At 49.7% G+C, this 13,257-nt stretch overlaps 1 protein-coding gene across 1 annotated transcript in view; it reads right to left on the reverse strand.

Annotated features, from left to right (window-relative positions):
* Positions 1-13,041, reverse strand: part of LOC138094941 (liprin-alpha-1-like) — a 34,761-nt gene extending 21,720 nt beyond the window's left edge. The window contains exons 1-11 of the mRNA XM_068990950.1: positions 12,925-13,041; positions 11,743-11,844; positions 11,107-11,271; positions 10,528-10,543; positions 10,151-10,205; positions 9,342-9,444; positions 8,917-9,120; positions 6,834-6,980; positions 5,322-5,438; positions 4,006-4,113; positions 999-1,130 (exon numbers count right to left, since the gene is read on the reverse strand). Coding sequence (XP_068847051.1) covers positions 999-1,130; positions 4,006-4,113; positions 5,322-5,438; positions 6,834-6,980; positions 8,917-9,120; positions 9,342-9,444; positions 10,151-10,205; positions 10,528-10,543; positions 11,107-11,271; positions 11,743-11,844; positions 12,925-13,041 — 1,266 coding nt within the window. The remainder of the gene's footprint in view (positions 1-998; positions 1,131-4,005; positions 4,114-5,321; positions 5,439-6,833; positions 6,981-8,916; positions 9,121-9,341; positions 9,445-10,150; positions 10,206-10,527; positions 10,544-11,106; positions 11,272-11,742; positions 11,845-12,924) is intronic.
* Between the last annotated feature and the right edge of the window lie 216 nt (positions 13,042-13,257).

Raw genomic sequence — 13,257 nt, forward strand, 5'->3', positions numbered from 1 at the left:
AACTGCTTTATACTTGCTTTCAGCTTTTGCAGTTCAGTGGTCACTCAGGAAACTGGAGCAGGTTTCACATGTAAAATTCAAACCTGAGACAAAACTCTCCCCACCTCAGGGCCAGCCCACAGGTCAGGGTGAAGTGAGCTCTCTAGTGAGGTGTGGGTATCATCTTGGGTTTTGTGGGGGAAAAATGTGCCGCAGAACTTGTAGTGACCATGGGTCTCTCTCAGACAAGCCTTGCCCAAGCGCCGACCTCGGTGAAGGTTCTGGGCCTCGTCTTTAGGGCACTGGTGCAGCTGGGACAGGTTTTCACCGAACCTCAACCAGACTGTTGCCCACTGAGCTGCTCTGATAGAGGTTCTCAGACATTTTCCAAAGCAAATAAAAAGAGAGATGGCTGGAGTTGGAATATGAGAATGCTTGCTTTTACTTGCTTCAATCTTTTCTATCACATTATATAAAAGATCCTGAACTAAACTTATTGATTTGGCTGCATCGGGCCTTAGCTGCATCATGCGCGATTCCTTTGATGTGATTGCCGCGTGGCACGTGGAATCTTAGCTCACCAACCAGGGATCGAACCTGCGTCCCTGACCTTGCAAGGCAGGCTCCCAGCCACTGGACTGCCAGCAAAGCCCCAGAAATAAACTTCTAAGAAAGAAACGAAGGGGTGAGGGTGGACCTAGAAGAATGTTCTAGCACAGCGGCTGGTAACATCGGGGCCACTGGTGATTCCGCCTCACTGAGGCTTTCTGGAAGGGTTGCGGGCACACATCTACGTCTGTTCCTTTACACACTGCCTGTGGATGCTGTCACGCTTATTGACTAGCGTGAAATGCTGCTACTCCAACCAGCAAAGACATTCACTCTGGGGCCCTCTATGGGAGTTTCCCAACTCCTGTCCTGGAGATTCCCCCGCCCCCCCCCCGCCGCCACACACAGACGGTGCCGAGCCAGGCCAGGCCACATGCGCCTCTTGTAAAGGGGCCATGAAGCTGGCTCACCTTATCCTCCAGAGCAGCCATTCTCTCCTTCAGATGAAGCTGAAGCCTCTCCTCTGAAACAGACAGAAGCTTATCCACGGTATCCGATGAGTGTTCGTTGTGTTCTTCATTCATTTTTTCTCTTTGCCTTGCCTAAAACAGGAAAAACAAAAACTCATAAACTTCAAAAGCAAGCACAGTCGTTCTTTTAAAAGCACCAGGGAGCCGCGACGTGAGCGGCCTGTGCCCTGGTTCCCGAGGCGGTCCCCTCCCACGGCCACCTCTGGTGGGCTCTTGAGCATCCCCAGAGCAGACGGGCGGGTGCAGAGGGAGGCAGGGACTTCATTGGTCAAAGGTCACTCCCAACACTTCTCTTTGGCAGAGCACCTGGGGGACCTTAGTGTCACCAGCCATTTCCTGTGGAAGCGGCTCGAGGAGCAAGCAGAGTTACACTCAGAAACAAGTACACTTGAAAGGGGATCGGCTTACACACACGTCGGTGGAGGAATTTCCCAGTATATAAATAGAAGCTTGATTCTGGGTTAAGGGTGTAAAATGAATTCAATTTATAAAGCAAAAAGTGAGAAAATTCATTTTGGAAAAAAAGCCAGTGGAGATAGACTTTCACATATTTTCCTTTACATGAAACATCACTTGAATTCTTGGTAATGATTGCTCTTGTTCAGTCCCTCAGTCGTGTCTGACTCTTTGTGACCCCATGGACTATAGCACGCCAGGCTTCCCTGTCCTTCACTGTCTCCCAGAAGTTGCTCAAACTCACGTCCTTCGAGTCAGTGATGACATCCAACCATCTCGTCCTCTGTTGCACCTTCTCCTCCTGTCTTCAGTCTTTCCCAGCATCAGGGTCTTTTCCAGTGAGTCAGTTCTTCACATCAGGTGGCCAAAGTATTGAAGCTTCAGCCTCAGCATCAGTCCCTCCAATGAATAGTCAGGACTGATTTCCCTTAGGACTCATTGGTTTGATCTCCTTGCAGTCCAGTGGACTCTCAAGAGTCTTCTCCAACACCTCAGTTCAAAAGCATCCATTCTTTGGTGCTCAGCCTTCTTTACGGTCCAACTCTCACATCCAGACATGACTACTGGAAAAACCATAGCTTTAACTAAGTGTTCCTTTGATGGCAAAGTAATATCTCTGCTTTTTAATATGCTGTCTAGGTTGGTCATAGCTTTTCTTCCAATGATAATTCATATTCAGTTCAGTTCAGTTGCTCAGTCATGTTTGACTCTAGGACCCCCATGGACTGCAGCATGCCAGGCTTCCCAGCCCATCACCAACTCCCAGAACTGCCACCCAACCATCTCATCCTCTGTCATCCATTCTCTTCTTGCCTTCAATCTTTCCCAACATCAGGGTCTTTTCCAAGATGAAAATTCATATTAAAAAACTGGAAATAATTACCTCAAGCAATTTTTAATTGTAATAACAAAGTTGGAAAGTCTGTGATTTATAAAATGAGCATCAATTTCATGGTTTAAAAAGCTGTTTTAGGAACTACTGTATAAAAAAGAATGGAGAGAAAACAAAAGAATGCTAGATTTGAGATTGGCCCCGTGTTAGAAATTGCTGAGGCCAATTGATTGGTCATGGGCATTTATTATACTACTCCGTCCACTTTTGTGCATGTTTGAAATATCCCATCATAAAAAATCAAGAAACAGGTTGCTGCTGCTGCTGCTGCTAAGTCGCTTCAGTCGTGTCCGACTCTGTGCGACCCCACAGATGGCAGCCCACCAGGCTCCGCCGTCCCTGGGATTCTCCAGGCAAGAACACTGGAGTGGGTTGCCATTTCCTTCTCCAATGCATGAAAGTGAAAAGTGAAAGTGAAGTCGCTCAGCAGTGTCCCACTCTTCACGACCCCATGGACTGCAGCCCACCAGGCTCCTCCGTCCATGGGATTTTCCGGGCAAGAGTACTGGAGTGGGTTGACAGGTTATTTTCTGCTAAATATTTTCTGTTAAAACAGTGTCTTCTCCAGCAACACAATTCAAAAGCATCAGTTCTTCAGTGTTCAGCCTTCTTTACGGTCCAACTCTCACATCCATACGTGACTACTGGAAAAACGATAGCTTTGACTATATGGACCTTTGTCGGCAAAGCAATGTCTCTACAATATGCTGTCTAGGTTTGTCGTAGCTTTCCAAGGAGCAAGCATTTTTTAATCTCATGGCTGCAGCCACCGTCTGCAGTGATTTTTGAGCCCAAGGAAATAAAACCTGTCACAGCTTTCCCAATAAGGCATCGGCATTCAAATATTTTTAAAGCAAACCAAAAGTTTACTTTGAATTGGCTCAGTCATAAACAGCACCCCAATCTCAACAGCCTCTGAGCAGCAGTTCTGAAAGTAAGGAAGTGCACCCCTGATCGGGAGACATTGAGCTCTCTGCTTAAGCAGAGAGGGAGCCTCACCGAGGTCTCATGATGGGAGTTCAGAACCACAGCCCCCTGGGAGCCCACATGTGAGGCTCTGCAGTCCAGGCCCAAGAACACAGCTATGGTGGGGATAGTACTGACCCCTGAGGCTGGACCTGGGATCCCCACTCCATTTCCTGGATGGTCGGTACCGCTGTGTGGCCAACCCTTCCGGGAAACCTCTCTCAGGGCTCTCTGATGCGAGCCTCCACCATCGCCCTTTCCTGGAGCGCCTTCTGTCGCAGCGCAACTACGGTTCTCCTCCTGTCTAGGAGCAGCCATCCTACACACACACCCCACGTCTGGACCGGCAGCTTGGCATGTGGGACTCCAGCGCCACGTCCGAGGCAAGCACCTCCACACCTGGGCACCATGCCTTCCGTTTCACGGGCCTCGGGCTGGCTCCCTCAGGTTTGAGGGCCACTCGTAAGGTCCAACTGTATGCTGAGCAGCTCCCCGGCCTGGCTGGTCAGAGCAACACGCGTCCTCCTGGAACGTGGGGACCCCCTGGCCCCTGCCCACCACCTATGGGCGACCACATCTGGCCCTGCTGCCGAGGTTGGGTGCCTGGATCAGCAGACAGGGCCACACACGCACACTGGACGCCAGAGACAGGAGCGGCGGAGAAAGGCAGCGCCGGCCCCGCCCAGCCGCGTCTCCGGCCCACACGCCCCTCTCCTCCATGCTGCTGTGTCTCTCTCCCGCCTGTCGGCCAAGGACAGCGTCAGCTCCGCTCGCAACGACCCTGTCCTGACGGCACGCGGGCTGTGACCGCAGGGGCGGCAAGCGGGCCATGCTCTGTGCGGACCACTGGCTCCGGGTTCGCGGGGGGCACACCCGCACGCCTGCTCACGCAGCCGGCGCGGCTTCGTGTGTGACACGTGGGTGACGGAGGGTGCTGGTGACCGGCTCGTGAGAGGAGAGGTGCTCCCCCTGGCCCCAGACCCCCTCCTCAGACTGCCTGGGGCGAGCCAGCGCGGGCAGCAGGCAGTGGCAAGCACGGGACACACGAGGGCACACGTTCCTCCTTCCTAAGCTGGGAGGTAAGTTCGAACAGTTTCGCCTCCTTAGTGGCAGAGCTTCCGGAAGACAAAAGTTCAGACTACAAGGCCGACCGGGGACAGACAGCAAAGATGCCAGGGGAGAGAAGAAACCAGCCCTTGAGGGGAAGATCACAGGCAGAAGGGCGCCCCCTGGCGGCTGTTAGTGACCCTGCTCGGGGAGGGTTTGCGAGCACAGGACACCACCCGCCTCCGGGAAACCAGCCGGCCCCTCAGGTGCTCCCTGAGCTCCAGGCAATGCTCCAACAGCCAGGCCAGCACAGGCCCGGCCTGCCTCTCCATGCCCAGCCAGTGCCCACCAGCAGTGCGGGGCAACACCTTTCCCACCAGAAGGATGGGGTGGCTAGCTGGCTGTGGGCACCATATCCCTAGCAGCGCCACGTCTCCTGGACGCGGCCTCTCACCCGTGGGCTCCCGGGGACTGCAAGCTGGGAGTGGGGCCCTGGGTCTGCACCGTGCCCCGCTGTGACTTATTCAACAATGTATGAATAAAGACTTAAAACTGTGCTCATGACAGAGCTATTTTGGCCATCTCTTAACGAGAATGGGATTTTTCTCGTTCTGTATCCTGCTAGGCTTTGAGTTGCTGACTGAACTCTGAGCAGCAGTGACTCGGAGCTGAAGCATCCTGCGGACACACAGAGCACAGGACAAAACTGCAGGGAAGTTAATGTAGGGATGACATGGGAGCGGGGACTGTCTGACACTCAGGGAGTGCTCCCATCGCAGACGGGAAGCAGGACCCCCGCGTCTGCGCTCCTTTGTGGACTGAGCAGCACCGGGAGTGACACGGTGGGACAGCAAGGGAACAGGCCCTCCCCGCGCCCGCCCCCCGGGGACCAAGAGAAGCACCTTGGAGAGCGCAGCCACCCCCTGAGCCAGCTCAGCCTCCACTTCTGTCAGCATCTGCTGCAGCTTCTGCTCTGCCGGCTCCAGGCACAGCTGCAGCTGTCGGTCTTTATCCTCCTTCTACAAAGGGAAAGCAGAACATCAAAACGGGCCAAGTGGTGCAGCCTCTGCCATTGTTAGTAAGCTGAGACAAAACCTAAAGGCATGTGTCTACAGGATTAGTTCTGTTTCGGAAGCCGCGTCACGGTAATTTTTCTCTCAGTGTTCCTGGGCTTGGTCTCAGTAGGCAGAACACCTTCTGCCAGAGTATTTGCTTTTCCTAAACGTCTCCAAAGAAGTCTTTAAAAAAAAAAAAAAGTTCTTATATATTAAAGAAGATCAGGTTTCTATAGAAGCTTATTCATTCTTATTGACAAGTTAAGGGTCAGTACTGACCCTTCTTAAAACATCACCAGAATCATTATTTGAAGGGAACCCTACCGACCGCAGACGGCCATGGGCTTGTAAGCCAAATATGGCTTTCATCTCCTCTGAAATACAAACCTGACCAGAGTGTGCTTGGGGAAATGTCAGTCAACTAACATTTGTAAATGCATGATTATTCTTTTAATAGATCTTCTTACTCTGAAAACTTTCAGTGTAGAACATTTAGACAGATTCTTTTTTGAAAAAGAAAAAAAATGAAATGATCTATACGCTCGGGTTCCTGAGAGGTTAGCATTTATTTCTAAGCAGCTTTCTTATTTTTTCTGTGTGTGTATTACTCTATGTACGTACATAAACAATAAGATGTGCTTTAAAACCCTCAGAAAACAACAGCATATGGTACGTAGTATTTTCTGATCTGCCTTTTACAGCCATTATTTTGTATATCAGAATGCTCTTAATTAGCATTCCACATCATACATTTCAATGGCTTTCTAGTATTTTATTTTTGTAGTGGGGCCAATGATATACTTTGTCACACACCAGACTGACTCACTTTGTTTTGGAGAAGCCAGATTTGGTTTTCCTGATTAAGTCCTGATTATGTGAGACCACACAGGAACAGGAGCAAGTAAAGCTCACCAAACCACAGGAAGTACAAATCCTAATCAGACTGGAGCTCTAACCCTGCCTTTTGTCACAGTGACCCAAGTTCCTAACAGGCAGCCAGCTGCTGTGAAGTTCCCTGCTGCTCTCTGCTCTTTCAGGAAAAATGCTAACAAGCCAATAGATTCAAGTCAAGTGAAACAAGAGTCAGGAGTGGAATTCCACAAAATGGTTAACCCAAATCCCAAATAATTCAAACCTCTAAGTTGCAGTCACCCTCAATTTTTAAAAAATGTATTTCCTTTCAGTACAGCTGATTGACCATGATGTACATCCACACTTTTGAACGCAGTATTTTAGGGTCATAAGAACTTTACACTGGGACTTGATTTCCAACATGGGAGTCACATGAAAAGGTCTTTACCTTCCTTCCTCAGTATTCACTACTACAGAAGTCAGACACAGTTCAGGAAAAGCCATTACCTGTCGATGCATAGAATCCTTATTTGCGATTTCATTTTCAAGTTTATCATCGAGGTTGTGCACAGAGATGGCTTTGTGCTGTGCAGCGAGGCAGCGTTTCTCAAGTGTAGTGATTCTCTTCTCCATGTCCTCCTTCTGGGCCATAGCCTACAACCAGGCATTGCAGAGGAGAAAAGGTAAGTCATTATCATAGAATACTGCGATACAATTAAGAGTAAAAAAGCTGGACTAAATCCTAAGTTTCAAATCAAACATAAAATTAGTGTCCTCAAAAATAAAGTCCTAGACATGGCAGTTTTCTGAGATGTGAGCAAAAACGCGCCTACCTCAAATGTCACATTTGCCACAATGGAACCCATCTGTCTTAACGTCTGTCTGGCCACTCGATTTACCAAGCTTCTTTTCTACATCGTAAACCCGACCAGCAAACAAAAAGTACACTAAACTACTCTGTCATTGCAAGAATTCCAGGAGGGAAGGTATCTGGCATGAAATGAGGATCTCTATCTCCTACACCATACAGGCGGGCTTGACCCAGAACAGGGAGGGACCTTCAACAGATCCTACCGGGAGCTCTGAGGCTCATTTCCTCAGGTAAAAGTTGGAAAAATCTCATGCAATTTCCTCAAAATTACATAAGAATATTAATGAGTAGAAACAGAAGTCACAGTGTTACACAACTGGGAGCAGCCTTCTCCAGCCGAGTCCTCCTCAAGCAGTTACACCACATGGAGGAAACGCCCAAACCAGGAGCAGGGCTTGCTGCCGATGCGACTCCTGTCCGCCGGCTCAAAATCCATTTCAGGTCCCTCCGTGCTCACTAAGTAACCGATGTTGTCCTAACATTAAAAGTGAAAGGTCTTAAAAACGCTTTTTCCAGAATTCTCTGTGTATTAATCTCTGCCACCTAATCTCCTCCTGTTGCCAAAGAGTAGTGTGAACACGTTATACAAACGTGTGCAAATATTTCTGTTTTGAGTTCTCACACCGAGCTACTAAACAAGTACACCTGCTGTACCACATGTTGGAGGGGTGCCCTCTGAGACAGTCTCACGGGGGAGGGGTGGGGCAGAGTGGGCGCTGTCTCTCTGTGCAGAGAGGAGAGGCGAGGCTCACAGGAGGAGGCCTGAGCCCCCAGCTCTCTTCTGTTTTCACAGTGACCGTTAGGGAGCTTCTCATAAATCACGACACCCGCAGACACGACCGCCAGAAACATCCTGATTCTGCCTTGGTTACACAGCACGGGCCTGAGGATCTGAGGGTGAGCAAAAGCCACTCGACTTGTCTGACCGCTGGTATCACTGTCACACATCCTTTCAAGGAGCGGAACCTCAGAAAACTAGAGAAGATGGCCAGGCAAGCTGCCTCAGCAGAGCCCACACAGCATGTTCCCATCTCTCTGGGAGAGCGGGCTCCACAGATGTTCAGACTCACCTGAGTGAATCAGAAGGAAATTTCAGCATCATCGGGAATATGTTCAGCAGGCAGGTAGGGGGATGAACTGGGAGACTGGGGTTGACATATACACACTACTGATACTATGCATCAAGTCAGCAACGAGTGAGGACCTACTGAACAGCACCGGGCACTCTATCAGTGCTCTGTGGTGAAGTTAATGGGTAGGAAACCTAAAACACAGGGAGATTTGTGTGTGTGTGTGTGTGTGTGTGTGTGTATATATATATATATATATATATATATATATATATATATATATATATATATGATTGGTTCACATTGCTGTACAGCAGAAATTGACACAGCAGGGTAAATCAACTCCAATAAATGAATGAGTGGATGAATGAATTTTTTAAAAACGAACACACTGGGCCCCCTAGAACTTGTGGAAATGAGGAGTCCACACCCAGGGTGCAGCACAGCCATGTTGGTCCACTGCCAACGGGCCGCCTGGACCAGGCCTCTTCTACCCCAGAGACCTTGACGCAGAGGCGGGAAGGCAGCCAGTGGCGGTCTCGCCAGTGCTCTGCTCTTGCTCACGCAGCCGTGCCAAGGCTGAGATCATGGGGAGAACAAGGGACCCACATTCCGCCTCAGGACAACAGACACGTCCACTGTCACTCACTTCACGGACGTCCTGCTGTAATTTCACATTCATTTCCTTGGACTTGAGGAGGTCCTTCCTGGCCGTGTCCAGGTCGTTCTCCAGCTCTGTTACGTGGGCAGAGAGGGCTGCCAGGCGGTCCTTTATCTCTCTCTGCTCCCGTGACTTCTTCTCGATGATTTCCTGGAGCTCGGGCCCCTGAGCCAGGTCTTCGTCGCGGGTTCTCTAAGGGGGAAAGGAAACCTTAGACAGCCTTGTTTTGGGAGGGAGGGAACACAGCACTTCCGGAAAATCGGTGAAGTCAAAACTGCCTTCTGCGCTCTGGAGCTCACACGACCCTCACGGCCACTCAGACCTACATGATGCATTGGTGAAAGGTCTCAGCAGCCCCGCACAGACTGGATAGTAAGACGAGAACCAGACAGAGAGTGAGACTGAGGACATGCCTTTCCATTGGCGCTTGGCATGTTTTCTTGCTTGTGATTTACATCAAGCACCCCGTCCATTAGTATCTTTTTCGGGTTATTCTTCTCTTTAAGAATCATCAGTGAAAACCAAAAAATTGAATCAGAATAAAGAAATAAGTAAAGACAGCAAAACTCCATTTGGAAAAACTCAACTCAAAACTGAAAATACAGCATAAAAAGAAAATACATGGTGATGTTATCTATCCCAAATAGAAACAGGTGATTCGAGTCAGAATTTGTCTCCGACTAGACAAAGGGGTGCTTAAGAGATCCTGCAGCTCTGAGCCACAAGTCTAGTTTACTAGTCATTAAAATAACCCAGGTGGGCTGGTCCTCAATCAGAAAGATAAAGAACATCTGATGTCCACCACTACAGCCTTCACACTTTTTTAAAATGAAAGGATACAAATGACAAACCCTTGGACTGCAAGGAGATCCAACCAGTCCATTCTGAAGGAGATCAGCCCTGGGATTTCTTTGGAAGGAATGATGCGAAAGCTGAAACTCCAGTACTTTGGCCACCTCATGCGAAGACTTGACTCATTGGAAAAGACTGATGCTGGGAGGGATTGGGGGCAGGAGGAGAAGGGGACGACCGAGGATGAGATGGCTGGATGGCATCACCGACTCGATGGACGTGAGTTTGAGTGAACTCCGGGAGATGGTGATGCACAGGGAGGCCTGGCGTGCTGCGATTCATGGGGTCGCAAAGAGTCGGACACGACTGAGTGACTGAACTGAACTGAACTGAACTAACTGAAATTACACGATGAATGATCCAACTTACCTTGTTATGTGTGGCACCTAATTCTTCTAACAAACTACACCTTTCAAGTGCTCCTCCTGTGTTGATGTGTGTATATACGTGAGTGCACTTCTTAGCGTATGCTGCTGCTGCTGCTGCTGCTAACTCGCTCCAGTCGTGTCTGACTCTGTGCGACCCCATAGATGGCAGCCCACCAGGCTTCCCTGTCCCTGGGATTCTCCAGGCAAGAACACTGGAGTGGGTTGCCATTTCCTTCTCCAGTGCATGAAAGGGAAAAGTGAAAGTGAAGTTGCTCAGCAGTGTCCGACTCTTCGCGACCCCACGGACGGAAGCCTACCAGGCTCCTCCACCCATGAGATTTTCCAGGCAGGAGTACTGGAGTGGGTTGCCATTGTATACTCACCCTAATACGCGGCTACTATAACAGAATACATTTAATGTATCTCATTGATCTTAACATCAAAAAATCTGCTTATTAACAGCTTTAAATTCTAAGTTTGAGAGGAAAAAAATGCTTCCTAAAATAACTCTATTACTTAGTTTTTAATTGCAAATTGATATACAGAACATAATAAATCTTGAGACATTTATACCAACTAATACATTTTAACTGGCGGCTTCCCAGGTGGACCAATGGTAAAGAATCCACCTGCCAATGCAAGAGGGCAGGTTCAATCCTTGGGTCGGGAAGATCCCCTGGAGTAGAAGATGGCCACCCACTCCAGTATTCTTGCCTGGGAAGTCCCAGGAAAAGAGGAGCATGGTGGGCTACAGTCCACAGGGTCGCAAAGACTCGGACATGACTGAGCATGTATGCAGGCAACACTTTTTAACCACATAAAACTCTGACTTCTTACGGAAAAAAGGTATTTACAAGAATTCAAGAAGCTCAAAAGTCAACTAGTTACATAAATACGTGCATCATCCACCTAACAAGGCTGCAAGTGTACAAATCCAGGATGGCCGGGTGGCTGGTACCTTCGTGTCCAGGGCCTTGTGGTGCTCAAAGAGTGACTTCAGCGCCTGGAGCACCTCCAGCTCGATGGTCATGCCCTCTGGGGTCTGCGCCTGCCACTTGCCCGCCGTCGTCTGGAGGGACGGTATATACTGGGAAACCAGGCGCTCCAGGTGCTCCAGCAGCAGCTGCAGGGCAGGGCCAAAGGAGCACCGTCAACCTCATGCTTGAATTCAGGGCCGACAACCCCTCTCAGCCTCATGCTACAGCCGGAAACATGCTGAGGCAAGTCAGAATCCCGCCACTTCAGTCTAAAGTTAGAGTGGACTTCCCCAGTGGCCCAGTAGTTAAGACTCCACACTTCTGCAGGGGTCATGGGTTTTAATCCCTGGTCAGGGAACTAAGACCCCACACAAACTGTAGCATGGACAAAATTGTAGGTTAAGAGAACTCCCCCCTCCAATGTACTAAAATTATAGTAGCTCTCATCATAAATTTGAAGCCAAGTATGAGAACCCCAAACTGATCCACCCTGGTCTGCTCAGTGGGAAGATGTGAAAAATGACTTGAAAACCAGACAGAGTTTAAAGACAGCAACACGGAGCCCAGCGGTGGCCCCCGCGGGGCAAATGTCAACATGTGAGAATTCCCCTACTGACCATGATGTTATTCCTCTCTGCTATCAGCAGAGCTATTTCTTCTTCTCTTGCAAGAAGCTGTTCCCGGCATATATTGAGTTCTTCCGTAGATGTTGCCAACTCCTAGAAAACAGTGAAATGAGTAAGTAACTAAATGCAAACACAAATTAAAAAGAGAGCGAGACTCTGAAGACTGACCCTGTCAAGTCTCTCCAGGCTCCACACAAAGGGTCTCCCTGCCCCTCCAGAGAAGAGGGGGTCCACTGACCCCAAGACCACACAGACCACCACAACTCAGACCGGCCTTCAGCCTCCACCTCGACCTGGCAGGCACGCGGCAGGGGAGAACCCGGAATCCAAGCCTGCCTTCTCAAGACCCAGGGACGTCTGAGAAACTTCCCTAAACATAAACCTAACAACAAAGTGGATAAAGAGATTCTTAAACGACACACAGACAAGTGACCTAGAACTGCTGGGGAGAGTGAGGAAGAAAGGTAAGATCTACAAGGCCATCAGGCTTTGGAGTGTTCCTCTGGGAAAAAGGCTGATGGCACCCCAAGGCCATCTGTTAGCCTGACTCCACTGAAGTCACCCAGTCATTCAATAAACTGGAGAAAATGTTAAATTCATGTTTTATGTATTTTATCACAATTTTCACGCACGCGGTGCCGTCCACATGGTGAACTTGCTCACACTGAACCACATGGAGTCTTTCATTCTTCTAGTTTTCTTTACACAAATAAAAAAATCCTGGGCTACATATCCCCTACTACAGCACCTAGAACACTGCCCAACACTTGTTCCGAGGCATGTAGTAGACATGTGAAGCTACGAGGGTGTATGTTATACACATGAGCAGTAGGTACCCGTCATTAAGATACTGGACACACTGTTCTGTGCTCTGTAAGATGGGAGAGGTTAAGGGGCTTAGCCTTTCTGCTTCAAGGACTGACTCTATAGCTCAATCCACGTGCCCCAGGACTCCTCCAGACAGTGTTTCCCTTCTTGTGGGGCCCCCGCCCGTCCTCCACACAGCACCTGCACAACCACTTACAAGGTCAACCTGCTGGGGTCGATCTTGCCCAGAAGGCCAAAACGCCCTGGCCGGCAGGGCCTACAACCACGCTAACAAAATGAAACACAGCTCCAACGCTTCGCTGGGTGAAGGCCAATCCGACGGGCCCAGCCCCCGGCTGCTCTCACCTCAGGCCGCTCTGCTTCCAGGACTTGGGCTGAGGCCAAGTTCTTCCTTGTCTTGGCCTTTGCCTTGGGGATGCAGCACTGGAAAAGTGCCCATAGGCGGGCCCTTCTGCGACCCATCCTCGCGGATGGGGGCAGCCCCCCACTCAGGGGCAACTGCTGTTTCACGGTTAGATACCTCAGCACCCGAGCTATCACCACCGATCTCACACTACGACCACCACTATTCACACTACGACCACCGCTCTCACACACACCGCTCTCACACACCACTCTCACACACTACTCTCACACACGACACTCTCACACACCACTCTCAGACACACTGCTCTCACA

This window comes from Capricornis sumatraensis, chromosome 19 (assembly GCF_032405125.1).
Source record: "Capricornis sumatraensis isolate serow.1 chromosome 19, serow.2, whole genome shotgun sequence".
NCBI lineage: Eukaryota > Metazoa > Chordata > Mammalia > Artiodactyla > Bovidae > Capricornis > Capricornis sumatraensis.